The sequence below is a fragment of the Gobius niger genome (genome assembly GCF_951799975.1).
Source record: "Gobius niger genome assembly, chromosome: 20".
In the NCBI taxonomy this organism is placed as follows: Eukaryota; Metazoa; Chordata; class Actinopteri; order Gobiiformes; family Gobiidae; genus Gobius; species Gobius niger.
The window spans coordinates 22,071,373-22,093,124 of NC_136871.1; the positions used below are offsets into that span (position 1 = coordinate 22,071,373).

A 21,752-nucleotide genomic window follows, 5' to 3' on the forward strand; every position below is an offset into this window, starting at 1 on the left:
CATTAGTGTGGCGTTTTTACAAGAGAAAAGCAGTGTACATGAAATCATACTGCTATATAGGCTACAAACTGTAACCTATTGTGTACAAAGCAAGATGATACTCAAATAAAGAGTAGTGTCGTCCATCACTGTCTCATCTGATCTAACCTTCGTGCTGGCTCAACTCTTTGAGAATGAAAACAGCAGAGTAAAATGTTGCACACAAGGGCATTATTACCGCTGCGGCTCATTAGTTTTAACAGAGCTATTATTTAAGTCCATTTAGAAGCCCTCTGAGAGTCCCAGTGACTTTTACACTAAATACAACACAAGACATTGAATACAAGCCTCAGTTTAGCTCGACATATGATATTTGCACAACTGTCCCTCTGTCCCACATCCTCTGGAAGGTCTATTGAGTGGCTCTTGGTATTTACTGTATATGTAACAATCACACAATCTACAATTTGCAGTCCACAAATCATTACTGTAACACAGCAAAAAGACTCTTAAAGGAACAGGCCACCGTTTTTCCAAAAAGAGATATGTTCTTACCTGAGCTTAGACGAGTTGATGAGTAACTGTCTGGTTTTTACATGTGCACTCAGTCACACAGAAAGACCAAAGATGTTGTTAGCATTTAGCCTCTCCTCCTCTCCTCTATGGGTACTATATTGTGAGTAAAGATATTACTGCACGGATGTCGAAGTGCTCCTAAGGTGTTATTATGCCTTACAACATAGTTCCCCTTTTTATCCGCTTAGAAAATCGACATGTTTAATTTTGTGTAACTATACTTGGATCGTGTGACTACTCACGTATCCATATTTAAATACGGGAAAATGTGGAAGAGCTTGGTCGCTTCTAACTTCACCCCCGTTTGGCCCCATAGAGGAGAGGAGGAGAGGCTAAATGCTAACAACATCTTTGGTCTTTGTGCGTGACTGAACACACGCACAAAGACCAGACAGGTACGCATCAACTCGTCTAAAAAACAGTGGCCTATTCCTTTAACAATCACTATTCAACAATACAAGTGCAAGAGCATTTAGCGACAAAGAAGCACAAAGGAAGCCTCAGGTAATCACAGCACAGAGGTCCTGAGTGTCAGATAGGCAACATGCACTATAGCCATAATCATGCAATCCAACAAAGCTTCTGTCAAACAAGAAAAGCAACACAAGCCAGGCCCATATTAACAGCAACAATGATCAAATATCAGTCCCTCTCAGAATATTTCCTCACTTTTATCTTAGTTTTAAGACTGCGCTTTTGTGAAACAACCACACTAACAACAGACATGAATAAACACATAATAGAACGTTTTAGCCAAATGAAACAACTACAACTCGGAACGTGCTGGAGTGCCATTGTGACAACATCTCTGAACCTGTGAGATCAGTCAGTGTCCGACATGCATTTGAGAAAGGTGAATGCAAAACCTGTGCTTATGACCACAACTTGACTGTATTACAACAAAGTGTCTTCATGCCAGTGCGCATATGCCTCAGGGAGCCGCAGGAACTTACGGGACTGTTCATGTGACTGAAAAGATGCTCAGCTTGCTACATTTCGGACAAAAAGAGTCAATGTGGTTGACAAAATGAGATTGTATCGCACGTGACAATAGAAAAACGCAGACCAACTTGGAGATATGGATTACAAAATGAAGGATGGGGTTAAGAGACTGTCCACTTCCTGCCATTGTGAGAGCTACAGTAGCCAGAAAGAGAGCCCAGCGCATGATGGGAGCTTTTATCCTAATTAAATGGCTTTCGTATAAGACACTTTGAGATTCACACTATCAGCCAAACCTAAGACAAATTAATGCTTTATGAGAGTTTCTGCGCTTTTACCCCCCTGTAATTCTGCTGACTGCCCTTTTCATTGGTAAGAGAATGCTTCATAAGGCACATCACGGCTTTATTCTAGATAATGCTTTTCTCTAATACACTTGCTTAACTGCTTGTGTAGCCTATTTTACCCACAATCAACATCTTGTTCCAACCAGGACAAAAAAATATCAATGAAAGAGACGTTTACAGCAAGTATCTAGCCAGATAGAAAACAGTAAAAGTAACGGCAGGCTTACCTTTTGCAATTGCGTCTCTAACTTACTACACTCCTCTTTTTTCTGCTCAATGGCAATCTCCAGTGATTTGAGCTTTGAATCCTTTTTAAGGCCGGAAGACGCCAATGACGAGGCGTGCTCCTTCAGATCGATGAGAGTGGACTGCGGATAGACAAAACAAGAGTTAAGACAATGAGCTAGCTAATAATCACAACAACAAAAAAACGTATCAGGTAATTGTAGTAATATGATACAGTGAATGTAAACTGGTAAAAAGGTCTTAATCTATAAAGTGCTGTTACCTCTTCATTGGGATTTTAGAGCTCTTTTCTATCAAGGGCTAGTCCACATTTAGTACCAGCAGTTGCAGTAGCAGTTGCAACAATAGTGGTAGAAATAATAATTGTAGTTTTGAAGTTTGGACATAACTGAGTGCAGCCTGTTGCCTGGACACAGTCACTGACCTCCTTCTCCGTCAGCTCTATCTGCAGATTGTTGACCTTCTCCTTTAGGTCCTTGTTCTCTTTCTTGTATGAGTCCACTTCTTCCAGACGCTCACGATCCTCGCGCTCTCTTTGGTCTTTTAAGCGCTCTATAATCCGCTCCTAATCCAGTCACAAACGCATAATAGACCAATGATTTGTACAACGCGTGTCAAAAACAAAGCTCCCAGAAGATTGTAGTGTCTCTGGTTGCACCTTTTCGGACAGCGCCTCCTCCAGCGTGGCCAGGGCAGTGTCGGTGTTACTGGAGTCGGTCTGGAGGGACTTGATCCGATCTTTTAGGTTTCCCAGCTGTTTGTCTTTGTCTCGAAGTTGCTCTTGGAGGTTTTCGATCTGTGGCCGGGGAGAGGAGTTTGTGAGAATCAATTACTGACACAGAGCATACTTTCTTAGTGCATAGCTGATGGTCATCTATTCTCCAAACCAAATTACCAGCAATGTTTCCCATCAAGTTGATATATAATTTGATGAGTTAACTTAGTATGTAATTGTAATTAAATATGCTTATTGATGTATGAGTAGGATTTACACAACACACTGTTTATACAGAACTTAAAGGGATACTTCAGGATTTTTGACATGGGGCCTCATTTCCTCTTTTTCCAGAGTGTTGTTGATTTCTGGAGATATATATATTTTTTGAATTCATGCAATCCTTATATTTGAAGAGTTTAGTGGTGCTAGGCTAGTGCTAACGCTAGCGCATGTCTATGGTAACTAGTAGCCTGCATTTAAAACAGTCTGACCCAAGCTCAGTGCACCTGAGGCTAATCACTTATACCACCAGACTACCCATGTGAATGTCTGTGTTGAAATACAACCATTTTGCATTTAAAAGAACTTATATTTGAGCAGCATCAGCTTCCTGGTTGTAAGCTACGCAGCGGCGGAGTGATCTGCTAGCTTACCGGATCTACAGTAGTCTGTTTACCATTAACCCATTCAGGGTTAATATAGACTTTCATTTATGTCCAAAATGAATGGACAAGAAAACCAAACCAAAGCATGAATTTACAACACAACAAACGGCTATGAGACATAAAAGCATTCAATAATGGGAGCTGAATAAAGAGTGTTATGCATGGTCGGGTGACTCAGAGAATTTCTATGTTTTATTAATGGTGCAAATTTCCACGCAATGTCGCCCATACAGCTAGTGAGAGTGAAGAATCTTAATGTCGAAGGTAAATAAGGTTTGATGGAAGCCAAAAGATAAAGCCCAGCCTTGTGGAAGAGAGAGTAACACTATTTATAGCTCGTACAACCAGAGGCATTGAGGCAGAAATATCGGCTCTTTCTATGGGCTCTCCTCCCTCCAGAGACACCAGACACTCACCACAGCAGCACTCTACGGCTGAGAGGCTCGCTTTAGGACAGAGCATGACAAAACTTATCTGCATTCATTTAAATTGAAAGTGTTCACGGTGTAATTCAACGCACTTGTCCATGAAGCTGATATCGAATTATCTTCCTCTGCTTTTGAAAAGCGAAAAAGGTTGAGAATGATGTGATTGGTAGTTGCCGATGGAAATAACAAGTTAGTTAACAAGTGAAAGCATTGCTCCTGTAGGTCCAGTGTGATACCTTCTTCTGTAGGACATTGATCTTGCGCTCTTTGACCTCCAGCATGTCCTTCATGTCCCTGATCTCTCCGGCAAGTGTCCCCTTCTCCTCAGTTAGGTCCTGTAGCTGTTTGGTTTTCTTATTTAGAAAAGATTCTTTCTCCTCTAGACGCAGGCGGAGAGCATCCACCTGAAGCAAGGGGGGGAATCAGAATTGTAGTTGCAGTCGTAGTCTTAGTCGTAGTTGAACCACAGTAGAATGTTGAAGATGTGGATTAAATAAGCATTAAAACACTTCTTATTTGTTTGCATGCAATGAAACATTAGCCTGCTCCAGTGTGTCCTGTGTGTCTGTGGTACCTCTGTCTGAAGGATGGCAGCGCGTTGCTCCTTGGCAGTGAGAGACTCTTTGAGCACCTCTATGTGCTGTTTGCAGTCTGAGTTCTGGTTGTTGAGAGTTTCTAGTTTCGTCTGCAGAGCCAGCAGCTCCGACTCCTTCTTCGACAGCTCCTGCTTCAGCTGGTCAATCTGCACAAAGTGACTCTCATTACAGGAAAGCATGGCGTATCACTGTTGCTCGTGCATTATTTCATCAACACTCTTTTCTCTCATTAAAAATGCATTTGGGGCTGACTCCTGCATTCATCATATATAATAGATCATGTCCATTCATCATTCATGAAAGAAGACTAAATATAGTAAAAACAAAACAAGTGTACATTGTCGATCATCCAGGTGGTTCATATAATTGTCTGCAAGAATGGTACTGTGTGTGAAACAGGATGTAAACAAAATATAAAAGCTTCAGAAAAGAAACCAAGAGATCAACAAGTCTGCACGTGATTGGACTGAACAAGGATGACGCATGTATACACACATTGTAATTGTTCATTTCCTGTCAAGTGCAGGCTTTGTTGTTTTTACAGGATATCCCAACAGCCAGATTACAGCTAATGTTTTGTTTCATAATGACCATTGCTCACAGCATGTTTCAGTTACTTTTACTTAAGAAGTGTCTTAAAATATGCAAGCCATGCCCTGTATTTCCAGAAAACTTTCTCCTTTAGGTACAATGACTGCTTTTGGAAAAAAAAAAAAAAAAAAAGCTTGCATCAGCACTTTTGGTCATATATTTGAGTAGCCTGGATGTGGCACTCCGCTCCCAGATAGCTGGCAACAAAACACTTTGCAGATGTCACTAAATGTTGCAGCGGCTTCATGCTGTAATCAGCTCCACTGCACACCGCTTTGAATGACTCAATCAAACTAGTGTCTGCCTACCTTAGTCTTCATAAACTTGGAGTGGTTCTTGTAAACCTCCATCTGTTTTATCTCCTCTTCTCTGTCCTCAGTGTTCAGTAAGCCATTCGCCTTGAGCATTTGGATCTCATCCTCCAGATCTCGGATATTGCGCTCCAGAGAGGCAATTTTGGTATCCTGTACAGACAGCATATGGAGAAACACCTTAAAGCAGAGATAGCATGACAGTTGTTTACAAACTAACAGTAAGCTAAAATTGGAAGCAAAAGTAACGGTTTCAAAATATAAATAAGTAAGACTAAAAAGAATAAAAAGACAATGATCAAGCAAAAGGTTTTGTGGCAAAACCATTAACAATGAAATCAAAGGCTTTTTAGCTACTGTAACTCCAAGCACCTATAGACTATAAACTATTGATTAGCCACCATTTGGAAATGTTGAGCTGAGTTCAGTCGAAGAAAAAAGAGTAGACCAGTGTGAAGCAGCCAAGCCTGAGGATGAAAAGTAGCTTTTGCAGTAGTTGCTTGCAGATCAATGCAGAACACAAGCTCTGGACTGCGACTGTGAGTGCTGCTGTAGATTCAGCTTCACGGCTTTTTAAATAAATAATACAACGTCTTTAAGATTAGCCATGGTCCATCTCTCTTTCACAGCAGGCACAGTGCAAGCTTGCTCCTGTGTCTTCCGGTGGCTTTGAACTTGTGAACTTGTGGGTGTGAGCTTGGCCGGACCACTGGCCACCAATTTAAAAAAAAAACCCACCAGGGCTAAACGATTTACACAAACAGGATGGTGAGAGAGACAGGGATGCCCTTTTAAGGATGGATTTGTGTGGTTATAATGCCTCCGACACATGTACATGCACTTCGCCCTGGCACTGCGCTACCTCCCCATGTTACGAGACAAACATCAATGTAGCCAGATGGCTGCAACAGATATACAAGGCACCGTACCTTTAAAAAGCAGGAGGATTTTTTTACTCCATCCACATGTAATCACTGGCACATCGACCTGATCAGTAAATCCTGCTCTTTATCGCCTTCTCTATCCATGGCCCTGCACACTAGCACACTCTTACTGTCATAAACAACCACACCTGTTTCCATGGTAGCAGCAGGCAGGCAAGGCTTTATAGCTGCGGTACACTGTCTCTGGTGAGTGAGGAGGAGCGGGCGAGCGAGAGGGAGGCATATGAGGGGAGAGAGGGAGGGTGGGTGCGTTATTCGTGCTTCTATCAGCAGCGGGACAGCACTGGGATCGGGACAGAAGGAGAGATGCTTCCTGCACTCACATGCACACGCACACACACGCACACACACGCGCACACACACACACACACACACACACGCACACACACACACACACACACACACCAAGAGGGGGGTTTTTCCTATCCTCACTCTGCATCGAACTCATCAGGACACCAGAGCAAAAAGGAGGTCACATGACCACACTTAGGGGAGGGGGGAGGAAAGTGAAGGGAGCGCCAATCTCAGCCGAGTGAAGGGCCGTGTCAGCTCAGCGATGATGTCATGATTTATTTTGAGGAAGTGATGTCAGGCCTCTGCAGTGGGCTGATGTGGATTCAGCAGTATACGGATGCAGCCACTGCGCGAGCGTATGCTTCATCCCCAACCGCAGCTCAATACAGTCAACATTAGCCATGCACTGATTTGCATATTAGAGCTGTACCCCAAGCAGTGAGAGGACTAAATACTGAAATATGAAAAGCATCTTGCACAGATTGCTTTGGGTGGGGTTTCTAAAAATAAAAAATGCATGTTCCCAATGTTCACACTCACAGTACTATAAGACATGAAACATAAGTGCCACAGCTAAAATAGTGAGTCATAAGGGGTTGTTCTAGCCGCGACATTCAGTCAACAAGTCAATATTTTACTGAAAGTTTTTATCCAAATCAACAATATAACATTATATCTTAGCCATAAATGTTTGTTTTTGTCCAACCACACATAATTACGTAATTAAATGCATTACTGCTTAACTTGCTGTCTATGTTCAGGTTTATTTAGAGCTAATGAGACAAAGCATAACAAATAAAAACACACCAGGTCACCAACAGAGCAACAAAATGCCTGATAATGTACACCTTTAAGAACATTACATATGATTTTGATGAGTGCAGATATGTTAAATTTGATATGCACATTAAAACCAAAAAATGATAAACAGAACTAAACTTTTGACAGCTCTTACTTTCATTTCGATGATGGTCTGTAGCGCCTTGGTTTTGCTCGGGTCCTGATGCAGCTGGTTTCTTCTGTGCAGTTCCTGCAATAAATTATATCAACGTTTTCTTTGTTGTTCTTTTGTACCATTTCACAACAGCTATGAGAGCATTATGTGCTTTAATAGTCAAAACACAGAATTGGCAGTACATTTACGAAGGACTGCATTGCCCTCTAGTGACAGTTCTAAAAATGGAGCTCTAATAAATGTGCACAATCTATTAAAAGCAGTGCTGTTAATCAATACATTTTTTGATTAATCACTGTTTAATCGCAGCTAATTTTCCTCTAATAATTATATTCATTATTAATATTTGTCTGACATAAAACACTCACATTTCATTAACCAAATATTCACAGTTTCATAATTCTATGGGAAAAGCCCAACAGTTTATAACAGGGATCTCCGACCAGTAGCTCTCGCTCAACATTAATCATATTTTAGATTCATTTTCTTTGGTGCTGAACATTTTGAACAGAATCTGCAAACTTTTAGGTTCATTAAGTAGAGTTTAAGGACAAAATTAAAGTAATTTTCGTTGAAATAGCATCATTAGTAGCTCTCTGTCGCTTTTGTTGCATAAAAGTACCTCATCATGTGAAAAGCAACAATACTAATTAACTATAATTAACTACAATATGTAGTTAATACAAGTGTTTTGTCTTTCAGTTAATGTGTGTGCTCAGATACAGGCGTGTGTTAGGTCAAAACAAATATGAGGACACAAAAACAACAATCCCTTCCTGGTTTTAAATGGGGTTCATAATCGGAACCAGGCCTCAACCTCCTCCATCTCCTGGCTGGTTCCCCTCCACTTCAGTAGTCCCACATCTAATTACTAGGGCTGGGACGATCCACTTTTGTCACGATCCGATGCATATTCATACATAAACAAGTGATATGTTTACCTTAAAATGTGTAAAAAGTAATGTGTCCAAAGTTTATAAACTAAATGCCATTTGACATTCACTGAAGTGTTTGGATTGAAAAGTGCATTAGAACAAAATGTAACCAAGTTTCCTATGTAACGGTTACTGGGAAAAAAGGAGTGTATGATAAAAAATGCCTCCAAACACAAGTATTGCGATACCTGATTAAATATCGATGCTTGGTATTGCAGCACAAAGTATTGCAATCCAAGTCCGATCCAATATTTCATCCCAGCCCTACTAATTACCCAGAAGCCCTTTTTTCCCTCCAAGCTCTGTTAGTCCTGTTTGTTTATACTCTCGACCCCATGCTCCCTCACTATGTTTTCTGTTTTGTCTTTCAGCGTAGACCCATCTGCTCCTAGGGCAGTGTCTTGAAGTGCTGGGTTCAAACCCAAAGTCTCTACACAATCAACAGTTATTCTTGTTTCCAAATGAATTCCTTATGTTATGACGTAGTGAAGAGCCAAGGGATTGAAACAACAGAGAGACAACATGAATTCTTAGGCATGCAAGAAATATAATAAAATGCCATACTTTGAGTACCTCTCTGAGATGGATGTTTTCCTTCTCCTTCTGGTCCAGGATGACTTCTAAGTGTCCAAGCTGAGCCTCTGCCTCAGCGATCCTCCTGGCCCGCTCCTGCTCCTCCTCGTCGGACACCCTGCCTGGTCCTGGGGGCAGCCCTTTGCTCTGCAGCATCTCCAGCAGCTTCTTTATGGACTCATCTCTTGCCCCCAGCGTCTGTTTTTGAGTCTCGATCCTCAGCTCCATCTCCTCCAGGGTCTTTCTGAGCAGGAACAGCTCTTTGGCCTGTCGGTCGTGTTCGGCTTGCAGCCTCCTGAAGTTTTCCTCTGTCAGTTCGATGGTGGTGAAGTGTTCGGACATGGAGCGGTTCCCACCCTCCTGCTGCAGAAGGTGGTTGAGGTCTCTCTGGGTGCGCAGCTCGTCTTGTAGAGCCTGGATGGTCATCTGGAGGTGCTGGACACACAGAAACTCTGCTCAAACTTAAACCACATCATTAGTTCATACATTTGAGGCAAAATACAAGATCCAGGTAGAGGACGCATGCATTGATCTGCCATTAATGGTCTAATAAGTTAAATAAAAAAATGCCCCTTAAATTCATTAACCCCTTTAACCAAATATAGCCTGGATCTTGCCTGGATGCCTGATCTTGCGTACGTCTTCCTCACCAATGGGGTCCGGGTGCTCAATTCAGTGAATTGAATTGTGACTGAACTTACAGTCAATCTTAGTTATCGGCAAAGGTGCTGTTTAATCGCTTACAACCAATTTCGCATCAGTACCAGCTCATTGTGTTAAATGGGACTGAAGCCAAAAACATTCACTTGTTGTTTAATATGATTTATTTTTGACCATATAGCCCAGCCCTTCTTAGGGGATATCAGTGCTGTTCTGGAGTGGTCCGGATCTGTCAAAAGGAACAGGTTTAAAGCAGAAGTGGAATAATTGTTGTTTAAAATACTATTGTTGCTAAATTGCTGTGTAAGTCAACAAATCTGATTGAAAGTTGTTTTACACATTGTGCACTTTTTTGGGATGTTATATACAATAAAGGTAGTCATAATGTTCTTATTATGTTAAGATACAACACAGTTGAACCAGAGCATTTTCAGTCTATTAATGCCTGCAAATGAAGAACATGTATTGGTTGCATAGTTTTTATGGCCAAAGTAACATAATTTGTATCATATTGTGGTGAGTATAAAATGACCTCTGCTGAAAAGGTTCAACAACTGTCTGCATCCATAATAGAATAAGCAACGATTAGGCACACATTACGGGCAAAGATTGATTGAGATTGTTTAAAAATATCTTGCTGTTCATGTTAAAATCAATCCTTGTCCAAAAAAAACTTCATCGTTTCAAATTGAGTTAACCAGGAGTGGAGGATCAGACACATTAAAAGTGATTTAGGTTCATAAATGGTCCAGTCTTTATCGCTTACTGAAGATATACAGGGAAGGGTTCACAATACAGAGAGGAAAGTTGTTTGTTCCTTTATTGGGCTTATGGGAGAGAGGGAGTAATCTCGACACACAGAGGCTAACGGTATGTTGTGCACTCAACATGTGGTGCAAACATAGCGACAAACCTTAGTCCTGCGGACGTCCAGCAGCTGCAGAGCATGGGCAGAATGAACAGAAAATACAGATGCATGGTAAAACAGAGCGTCAGAGCATGAAGCAAAACACACGATGACCAACACCAGCCAACTGAGGTTGTTGTATGTGAGCGCCACCCGTGGAACTGGGCAGTTGTTATACATATATATAATGCATCAAAAGATTCGCATTATGGTGTACATTAGACCTTTCTGGAAAGTTGTGTTTGAAAAGCAGACCGAAAAAGAACAATACTTGTTCACCACTGTCAATTTAGAAGCAAATCACCATGATATTTAAGGGCTAAATGTATAAATTGATTCAATGAGGATAACCAAGCATATTTAAGGAAACTCCGATCATTTAAAAAAAGTGTGTTGCGTTCTGTAGAAAATATTCATTTCATTTTTTCATTTATTTATTCATTTGAGCAGAAAAGTATTTCAAACATTTTACAGGGGAAAAAAATACAAAAACAAGACTAAAGGAGTAGGAAGAAGTTCAAAGAACTTATAGTAAACCTACCCCTTATCTCTCATTCAAGTAATCATCACATAAACTTTCCGCTATACTTATGCAAGAAACCGATGCATGAGTCTGTTCTTACATATTGACATAAATCGTTTATGATCGTACAAAATGTCAAAGGATTTTATCATTTATAGTCTACCAACATAACATTAGGGTGATAAGATTAAATCACAATAATTCCCCCAGATTTGTACATGTGAAATAGTAAGGGACGATTCTCCTTTGTCCCAATAAGAGTGATTTGTACTGCAGTATTGTAAGTATTATGGTACAGTAATGTGAGGAACTACAATGAAGCAGCTTATTAATTTGAGTTGTCAATGCAGCTACTCACCCAGTAGCTTTTGTTTTTGTCCATATGTGTAACCAGATAAAGCAATAGTTGTATCTACAAGATGTGTACTATGGTTCCATCGTTTTTCACCATGATATCTGATATGACACAAGTAGCTTAATTTAATTATTAATTATGTACAAAATCATGTTCACATCATTTGCATGATGTAATTCAAGTATAGTCAAAACAAAATTGCGATGTTTTGAAAAACAATGCATTGTGTTTTGGACTTTAATAGAATGCACATGCACACATTTACTACAACAACACTACAATGTGGCATCACCAAAAGATCAATAAAGTTACAATAAATTATTGTTCGCAATCATGTCCTGAAAACAATGTGCCTTAATGTTCCAACCACTAGAGGGCAGCATTTGCACAGACATCAGCCACATAGTTCAGTTAGTCTGATTCAGTTATTTAGTGTGTGTTATATATACACATATGCTTATGTAACGCCACCGTCAGGAATGTATTCAGTTAACTTTGTGCTTTCACTTTCACTTTTTCACTTTTCACTTTCAAAGCAATATGCTCTAAATATTATAAAAAATATAAAAATTCATTCACTCAGTTGTGTCGGGGGGAAAAATAACATTGTAGACTTTTGGGACAGAATCTTGTCCAGCGTGCTGCATTGACTGAGGGATTTTCACTTGTGTTTCAAAACAAATGGCTGCCATGCTCCTCCCCTTCAATCAATAACCTGCCTAGACTAAACCATCGAGCCCCCGCACTACATTTGCATAATGACACTGTTGGCTGAAATGATTAACAAGCTGTATCTAAAGAATCAATGCACTTTTTATTCACAGGATGTAGTGACTCTGACGCAGCATGTTGATGGTGGTCATCTCGCCTTAACATGCGCTTCCCTGTCCCTGACAACGCATCTGAAAAGTACAGCAAGCTAAAGGTATTTTCTCCTTCTACAGTAAATTAGAAAATGTAACTGTGATATTGTTAGTAAGTCCATTTGTGGAAAATCACTGACTTCTGAGAATGGCCTGAATACTTCCTGGACGCCCCACAACAAATCATCATTGCAAACAATGATTTTAACTTATAAGTTAGAACTGCTGAACATTAATACTCTTTTGTAGTGAGTATTAATGACAATACATACAATAAATACACTGCCTGGGGAGGCTGTAAGGGAAAAACGTGGTTCAGATAGTCTTATAACTTTAATGTTTGTAATGTATTCATGTCAAATTACTTAATTGGGAGATAATAATAAATGCAATGAGCGGGAAGGTTGGTGGTTCCAATCCCAGCTCTCGCAGACTTCTGTTGTGTCTTTAAGCAAAACACTTCACCCACCGCGCGGCACGCCACTGCAGAGGGTGTGAGTGAGTGAGTGAGTGAGTGAGTGAGTGAGTGAGTGAGTGAGTGAGTGAGTAAGTAAGTGAGTGAGTGAGTGAGTGAGTGGTCATAACATCACAAAATGACTTGAATCATAAGTCATCTATAAGTAAATTATAAATAGGTAAATATAATGTAACAATTTCACTTTCTCTTTTTTATTATCCTTAAACCCTTGAAAAGTTATTGTATTTCTGAACAACATCCAGCCAACACCATCTGACCAAACACGCACAGTTGAATCAAATGTAAACAATACAATTCATGCACAAACACAGACGTGCTGCTAAAGCAGCAGCTCACAATACAGTTGAGTATTCTATTACATAGAAAACACCCCCATCCCATATTCCCATGATCCGCCGGCTGCCTTTTCTGTTCACTGATGTGTGACCTGCGCCTGCTTTTAGACAGAGATGCTGAGACTATGCACCCTCCGACACACACAATGTTATTTTGGGGATTGTGTTGATGTGAGCTGACTGTGAGGCTGAGCAGCTTTGGTCATGAGTCAGTCAGATGTGCTTCAGCTCACACTCCGGCCCTCTGCAGGGCACACTTAAAGTGTCAGCCACCACCATTGCCAAATGCACTGTTTTCCTTATTATGCTTATTATGTGTGTATGTACAGTGAATGAATATTAGCTCCATATATCTTTGCAGATCAGCCAACAATAAGGAATGTATTGCAAAAATAAATGTAGTGCAGTGATACTAAGTATCTTCATTGGACTATAGTTACAGCCCAGCCAATCATCTGACTTACTCCATGAATTCAATACAGTGTAAGTCTGGTACTGCTTTGATTGAATAATAATAATTTAGGTGCCAAGAGAGGGTGAACCAATCAGGGAAATGTGTCATGTACCTGGTATTATTTTCAGTACAAGTAGAGACAGCTGAATGGCAAAAATACTTTTATTCTTTTAAAGAAAAGCTATTAGACCAGCCATTTGCTCTTGTCTTTCAAAAATAGAAGCACACAGAAAACAGCAGAGGGACAATCTAAGCTCTTATGGAGCAGTACCAGACTGTTTACTGTATAGCAGTGGTGCTGAAACCATTCACTTCAAGAATCAACTCATAAAACATTAGATCTTCTAAGAAACACCAGGCCTGGAAACGTAAATGCATCGCTAAAGCATTCAGTAAATTAAGTTAATCTTTAAAGGAATAAAGTCTAAAATTTCAGATGACCATGAGCACCTGAAGAATCAGCAGTGCTTCACTGTGGCTTTGAATGCATGGAGTAAGTCAGGCGGCACCAGGTTACTATAGTTATTAGCATTAGGGCCACATAACTAACTGGGCAATGTTCACTCATGGCGTATCCTCCTCCTGCCTAAATTTGTGAGTCCTAACAGGAACAAACAAAAGAAGATACATGGATGTCAATAGCTCTCTGTCTGTCTGTCATGCTACCAGTCAATGCCATTGATTTCTCTGGGCTGTTTTCCCAAGAGAAGAACCACTAAAACTATAATAGGAAATTAAACGCAACTGTTTATTAAAACCAAACGGCTGGCATTTGGTGACGCTAATCAGGTCCTACAGCCTGCCTCATAGTAATTGGCCTACTTTTGCTCTGTTGGTAAAAGCCAATATACTCCCAACAAGCCCAATGGGTGTGACCAAATGATCATCCCACCATAACAATGTACTTATGTAAGGATGCCCCACAGGCCTGAACCAAGATTGAGAAGACCCATAATGTAGCACATCTGTCTTTTATTAGCCGACATACTTCATTAATGATCCCCACCAGGGGAGATATAAATATCATCCAGGGCACAGTCAGAGCTAACCCTCACGGACAAGGCAAGACATAAAAGAAGCCTCCCTTATGTTCGGTACAAAGGGACAGAAGCTCTTTCATATTGGGCTTAACATATTGAGCTGAGCTGAGTGTTAAAAACGGACTAAAAACATGCACATATCCACAGCAAGTAATAAGTCGCACTGAAAATGTGATAAGCTACAGATGTCCTTTGGCTTGTCTGTGGCACGGCTGAAAGAGCATGTCATTTTCCCCTAGACACCCTCTCTAGTATAGGCATTAATTTGGTTCAGCTGATTCATATTAGAGGTCGCAAGGGAATGGAAACCTGTCACAGCAACTATGGGCTTTTGGAGAAAATGCAATGATCAATTGGTCAGTACATTGAAAGAAAACCATACGCACTCATACAGAATATTTCCCATTTCAGTGTTAAAATACGTTTATGCATGCAAGAGTTGGACCAATATGGTTTTGTTTTTCCAAATCCAGAGAAGCCAGTGACAGATAAACGTCAATGATTTAAGGCTGGTAATGGACAAATTATATAAAAAAATATTAAATGAATAAAAAACATAAATAAAAAAGGCAATGCTTTGTGTCAAAATAAAGCTAAAAGTGATTCACATTACTACAAAACACAATTTAAATAGGTTTTCCATTCAAAACCTACTTGCGTGCTTGCGTCCCTGTGCCCCTGGTTAGCAAACACTGCTGTGGAGTACAGTACACTCACTGTGTTGCATCAGATTAAAATGTAAAAGAAAATCAAAAGTTAAACTGTATATTGGGGAACAATACAATACTATCTTTGACATAAGGGAATAAAGCATTAATTACAGTTAAAGAGTTAATCGGAATAAAGTGACCAATTAACCAAGTAAGGAAACTGAGTACAATGTGCTTCCCAGTGTAGCCACTTTCAGGGCATTTGAATGGAAGCCTGAATATTTCCTCCAAGTGTCTTTTATTCAGGCTGCGCCGAGCAAAATGTTGACTGAGGCTTGCGGACGTTCACATTAGAGCTAATCTCTTTGAGATTTACAGTTAAACCGATATATTGGCTTATTTATAGCATTATTGGCTTGAAATGCATACCCTGGACTCTGGCCTGACTTATTTTGATGGACAATTCATTTTAAAATTCACTCACATAGAAGACCTGGTGTCGACTCACCCCATTTCCACAAATAATAATAAATGTGTCCCTAGCTCACCTGAGCTCTGAAGGTAAGCCCCTCTCTCTGTGAGGCTAAACGCTTGACATGTTTCCTATTAGCAACACGGCGACTCCCCGGGGACAGGCAAACACAGCACATGTCACCGAACGCTAGTGAACATCACGGCTAACAGTGAATTATTGACTATTCATGTGAGAAGACCTGACATGGGGACAAATGCAGACAGCAGAGACGTTCATGTAGACGCTCACAGTGGTGGCCTCCTGTGTAACCTTGAGACTGCTCCGGTGATGACAGTTTGAGAGGCTGCTCAGTCTGTGACAGCTTCACTCAGGGAGACGGACAGAAGTGCAGACTGCCCGCTCACAGACCACGAGCAGCTGGCACAAATTACCCTTACACTGCTGGACCGCCTGAAGGGGATTGTGCAATTTGCTGCATCATGCCCACAATGTTTGTATACTTCAACTAACACTATTAATTAATTAGGCAAGTACAAGTCTTTGCAACTTAGACCCATACTCCAAGCTACACATTTTATTTCCGGGCCAAACATGACTTGAAAGCTGTCATAGTAAGGTTATCAAAAATTGGTGCAGAATCAATCTGATAATAGACAATTAACCTCTGTGTTGTTTACCAGCAGCCAACAGAAGAGCTAGTAACCAAACCACTGTGGAATTCAAGGTAAGACGAGACAGAAAACTGGTTTACTGATAAGGGGACGGCATGCTTTCTATATTTGAAGCTATATAAAGCCCATATAGTTGCACTGAGTGCAATATTGTCTGGTTTTAATCATAGTTATAATATAATAAACATACAGTAGCTTTCAATAGTGTAAAATTGTCAACTGTGTTAATTATTTTAATTTGAAACATCTTTTTCTCATGTACGGCTTGGTCTGAATTTGACCAAATGGCTTGTGAGATTTATTCTGAGTAGCAGCATCTAAGCACACAGTGAGTTAAATATTGATGAAGACAACTTTCCAGAAAGGTATTCACATTTCCTCTAAAACTGGACAGACTGCTGCGTTGCTGCTGAGTGTAATTTGAAAAGGGTTGGCTTCATTGCAGGCGATGAGGACAGCAGTAAGACACTGACAGTGAATGTGAGTGGGGGGTGGTGGTCTCACCTGATTCTCCTCATGAGTCACTCTCATCTGCTCCTTCAGGATTGACGTCCGCGCAGCCTCCTCCTTCCTCATGATGCGCTCCTTCTTCAGCTCAGGGCTCCAGAAGCTCTTGATGCTGTTTGTGGAGGAGCCTAACTTGCTGTCCTTTAAGTCCAACTCTCTGCGCAGCAACTCGTTCTCCCTTTGCATGTCCCTGAGCTGGGCCTGCATTTCCAGCAGCTCACCCCCACTGCCCCGCACAGCCTGTCGCAGTAGGCCAGAGGGCACCCCCTGGTGGTGGTGGTGGTGTGCATGTAGCATTGACAGAGAGCCCAGATCACTGTAGGACAGGATGTCTCCGTGAAGCCCGACAGAGGCGATGTTGGGACTGCTGCCCATGGCAGTGACACGGCCCCCATAGACAGCACGGCTGGCCCGCCCTATGGTCATGTGACCACGAGGGTATGTGGCGGTGGAGCCCACACCCTCGTGGTCACTCAGGTACATCGGCCCTGACGTGGCGTAGGCAGCATTGAGTGACTGGATGTTCTCCATGGAGAGCGTCTTGCCCCCACCGCCGCTCCCACTCCCACTGTTGGCTCTCCGATGGCCCAGCCGGGGAGAGCGAGGCAGCCGTGGAGACCGGGCAGGGCTGCTCTCAATGTGGCCTACTGCTCTGGCGCTGCCGTACATCTCCTGATAGGGTCCTTTAACAGCAACGTGTTAAAATCAGACTGGGACTGTGTGAAGCACACATGAGCAGCTTACTTCATGTTTCTATCAGTGGAAATGTACCGTCAAAGTCCAAGCCCAGGAGGCAGCAGAAAGCAGCTGTTGAGAGAACAGGGACAGTTAGTGTGTGCAACATAAAGGAGTAATTCTCATGTGGCATTTATCTCACAAAGAGGGAGGGGGTATGAAATTGGAAGCATTCAGTTCTACAGTCTGTAGTCCTACCTGTCCATTAAACTCCACAGTGCAATACATTATTACAAGACAGGACATCTAAAGTTGACTAACCATCAACAGTCTCTTGGGCCAAAGAAATATTCTTGTGAACTGCAGTTTCACATATAGTAGCCGTGTAGTTAAATGGCACATGAGAGGTGTTTTTTTCATAATTACTTCAATCGTTTGATGACACAGTGTCGGGTTAGGGTTTCCATTTATGCCGGAGTCAAAGTGAACAATTCTCTCTTTAATGAGTCTTGCTGTTCAGTTTCCATGGAGACTGAGAGGGTTGCAATTGTCACTAATGTGACAGAAGCATGCATTTACAAAGGTGTGGGGAAATGAATGAGTTCAGTAAGAAGCATTTGATGGAATGAATCAGGGAAATATCTATCTGGTGCTCCGTTTGGCTCAGAGTCTGAAATGTCTATGACTATGTTTAAGTGTGGACATCTATGTCTAAAATGAAACGAAATTTGAATTAAAAGGTTTAATCACAATTTCAGCTTATCCAACTGCCTTAAGAGGCCTCAGGCTGAGGCTGCACAGTAACTACAGTTTTCTGACACATTGACATGGTGCTAGGCTGACATTTTGGATACAGGAAGGTAGCAGAAGAACAAAGAGAATGGAGTGCAACAGTGCCCATTCACCTCTGATCCATTTCATTTTCCTTTTTTTTTCAAATTGTAGGTTTGCAATTTTTAATTACATTTAAGAACAAAATTGTGTGTAGATATAAGTTACCCAACTTAGCCAAAACGATTCCATCTTATTTTTCAGCACTAAAAAAAGTACATGGGAAAAATACTGGGTCCAGTGGTCCATATCTAGTCTGCGGGCTGCTTAGACTTAAGTTTGCTGCCAAAGAGAGGTGAAACGTTCTTCACTTCAACTACAGAGTACAGTTGGATAACTCCTGTACGACTGAGAACCTACAGAGACAGGGGAAAAATAATTTTGACTTTTTAACAACAGCAGCTTTCTTGTCCGTAAGTGCATCTGCCCAGTTTGAACAAGTCTCACCAATAAAAGGATTTGCAGGAAGACTACTACTGCATAAGGACAGTTTTTATATTTTTCTGGTGAATATTCCTCGTGACACTGCGGCAAATGTATATCCAAATGTTGTAATTCACAGTGAAGTTCTTCTTTACTACTGTCTCTTTATGTTTCAGAAAATGCTGTTTCTCCCCATGTACCGAATCACAAAGCGACGAACTGGACACTGCCTCATCACATTAATATTATAATAATAATAAATTAAAATAGTATTAAATATATAGTGTGAAAATCATGCAGTGACGTATTTTATCTTTGATGTTAATATTGGGTTTGGAGCAATTCAGAGAGAATTGGATTGATAATTATTGACAAATTATTTTTAATCCAATTTGCAACATAGGAATAAAGTTTGGGATCTGTTCACTATTCAGAGTCAGATAAAATAATACATTCTCACATCATTCAGGATATTTATACTATATTTCATTATAATAATAACAATAAATAAAGCTCTTCTTCTTCTCCTTCTTCACATGAAGACGGCCATCACTTAAAATAACCCTATTTCTTCTCCGGATAATTGACACAGTGCAGATGTAAAAAAAAAAAATACTAGTCATCAGGCAAAACAATGCAAAACTTAAGTGGACATGTCTTTATGTAGACGCTGAAGAGATTTGGTTAATCTCGAAGCATCAAGAACAAGACATGTCTAGCTATATTGATTCATTATCTGTGCGGATGTCATAATTTGCTAAAAAACAAAGCATGTCTCATCAAAAGCCTTTTGTTAAGACCCATGTAGTCAAGTCACACTATTTCAAGTCCAAATCATGCTCAAGTCCTCATTGTTCGAGTTTGAGTCTGCTGCATAATCAACATTTTGAGTTAGGTGGTGCACAAGGTGCCACAATAATCCTTAAACTGCACTACCTGAATTACTCGTTTATCAATCCGTATAGTTTGGTTTATTGGTTTATAGGGACAGTGCATGTTAACGAACAAGCCACACCGGACTGTAGCCATAGGCTAATTTCCATCCGTCGTCCCCCACTCGCACTCTCAAACACACTCTCATTCAGCTGGCCTATTGTTCATGCTCTAGTGGTAGGGGAAACCCCGGAGTACACTACCATGCCACTGCTGCTGCAGTTCAGCGAGATACAGGCGGTGTACTTACTTATACCTCCCTCTCCTGTGAATGTTTACATGGTATGGCCAGTACAAATATAATAAAATGTAAATGTTTGGGTGGTATTTGTTTAAGCAGACACTGTTTATTCATTCTTATGATTTTGATGAAGATCAGACCACATTTTATGACCAATTTATTTTGAAATGTGACAAATTCTAAACGGTATACTTACTTTTTCCTTCCACTGTACAAATGTTCTGGCCTCGAAATCACATTTTATGTTTTTGTCCACTGTAGGCTTACTGTTCCATGGGGGGAAAAAAAGGTAGCAGTGAAAACGTTCTATTTTATTGATGTTCATCATTATTGGTCAAATGAAACCACGTACTGTAAGTGGCCATTGCGGATGCTAGTCATGTGACACCGATCTTAGCCTATCAATACACACGATTGATCCAGCGTGTATCCAGTTTTGTCCATTGCATTCCATACGTCTCATTGCGATCATCCGGAATGGCGGCCTCCAATTCCCAAATGTGATGTTACACTTTTTACCGTTTACAATATAGGTCTTTAGAGCCAAAAGAAGCACTAAAGAATAATAATTTGATCACCTCAGCTTTAAAGAATCGATGCACGATCACACGATTAGACACATGACTGAGCGTGGTATCAGTCACGTGTGTTGACCAACGGTCGAGGAAAGCGCTCCTCATGGCGGGGAGCTGACATTGCTTTAACACTGCTGGGGGTGACTCCAAAATACACTTTGTAAACAGGATTCCTATGTAGTCATTGCACCTCTCAAACACTGCTTTCAGCAGAAATAAAAACTTAAAGCCTAAATCTATGATTGATAGGCGCTGGAGTGCTGTGGAGGCTCGTAGCTGGCTTTTACCCTTTTAAGGGACAGGCTTCGAAGGAGGAGTTTGGGCAGCCACACGGGATAACTCTGAATGGGCTGAATAACCCGTTATCTCTTGTATATTAAATCCATGGTGTTGACACAGGCTAGTATCGGTGTCCTCCGCAATGGCGACGTGTTTTCTTTTCGAATGATAGGGAGTGGCTGTGAACCACTGAAAAATAGTAGATGTGATGAAGTGGGTTGCTGTTCATTTGTAAAGTGAATGGGTGTATCTGAATGTTGGACCACATTTGGAAAGGCACAGTGAAATCCCCATCTCATTCTGTTATGCTAAGAGCACACCTTGCATTACATTTTGTGATATAGGACTGGTCAATAAAGTAATGTTATGTTGATCTTCCTTTACATCCATATCCTGCAATGCTTTTCACTTATAAGCCTTTAGAAAATCATGGGCTTAATTTTACTAATGGTGCTCACAGTGTGTTTCGCTGCTTGACTCCAAAATAGTGAAGAACCATATTATGTAGGCTCATAAGTTAAGAGCATTGCAGGTTCTGAGCTCGCAGGACTAACTGGAGACTCAACCCTTCATGTGGCCTATTGCCTACCTCTTTTCCATAGCACTGCCAAAACAAACACCTTTAAAACGGACCTAAAAATCATCTTAATTATCTTAGATTCTACTGTACACTCGAGGGTTTCAGGCTACGATATGGCACTAGAAAGAAACGAGTCAACTTGACAGCCTTGTGGTCAGTTAATCATGCCACTTTGGGAGGAAATGGTGGGATACAGC

The 21,752-nt window shown here is 40.9% G+C and overlaps 1 protein-coding gene across 8 annotated transcripts in view; it reads right to left on the minus strand.

The window, feature by feature from the left end:
* erc2 (ELKS/RAB6-interacting/CAST family member 2) overlaps positions 1-21,752 on the minus strand; it is a 32,135-nt gene that overhangs the window by 9,347 nt on the left and 1,036 nt on the right. For 2 of the 8 annotated variants that reach the window (XM_079579394.1, XM_079579399.1), the window contains exons 2-12: positions 17,790-17,825; positions 17,016-17,701; positions 10,674-10,697; positions 9,101-9,535; positions 7,593-7,667; positions 5,397-5,552; positions 4,476-4,643; positions 4,138-4,305; positions 2,749-2,886; positions 2,515-2,655; positions 2,072-2,212 (exon numbers count right to left, since the gene is read on the minus strand). In XM_079579394.1, coding sequence (XP_079435520.1) covers positions 2,072-2,212; positions 2,515-2,655; positions 2,749-2,886; positions 4,138-4,305; positions 4,476-4,643; positions 5,397-5,552; positions 7,593-7,667; positions 9,101-9,535; positions 10,674-10,697; positions 17,016-17,701; positions 17,790-17,825 — 2,168 coding nt within the window. Of the gene's footprint in view, positions 1-2,071; positions 2,213-2,514; positions 2,656-2,748; positions 2,887-4,137; positions 4,306-4,475; positions 4,644-5,396; positions 5,553-7,592; positions 7,668-9,091; positions 9,536-10,673; positions 10,698-17,015; positions 17,702-17,762; positions 17,826-21,752 lie in introns of all 8 variants that reach the window. The other 6 variants (XM_079579393.1, XM_079579397.1, XM_079579396.1 and 3 more) reach the window with 4 other exon arrangements.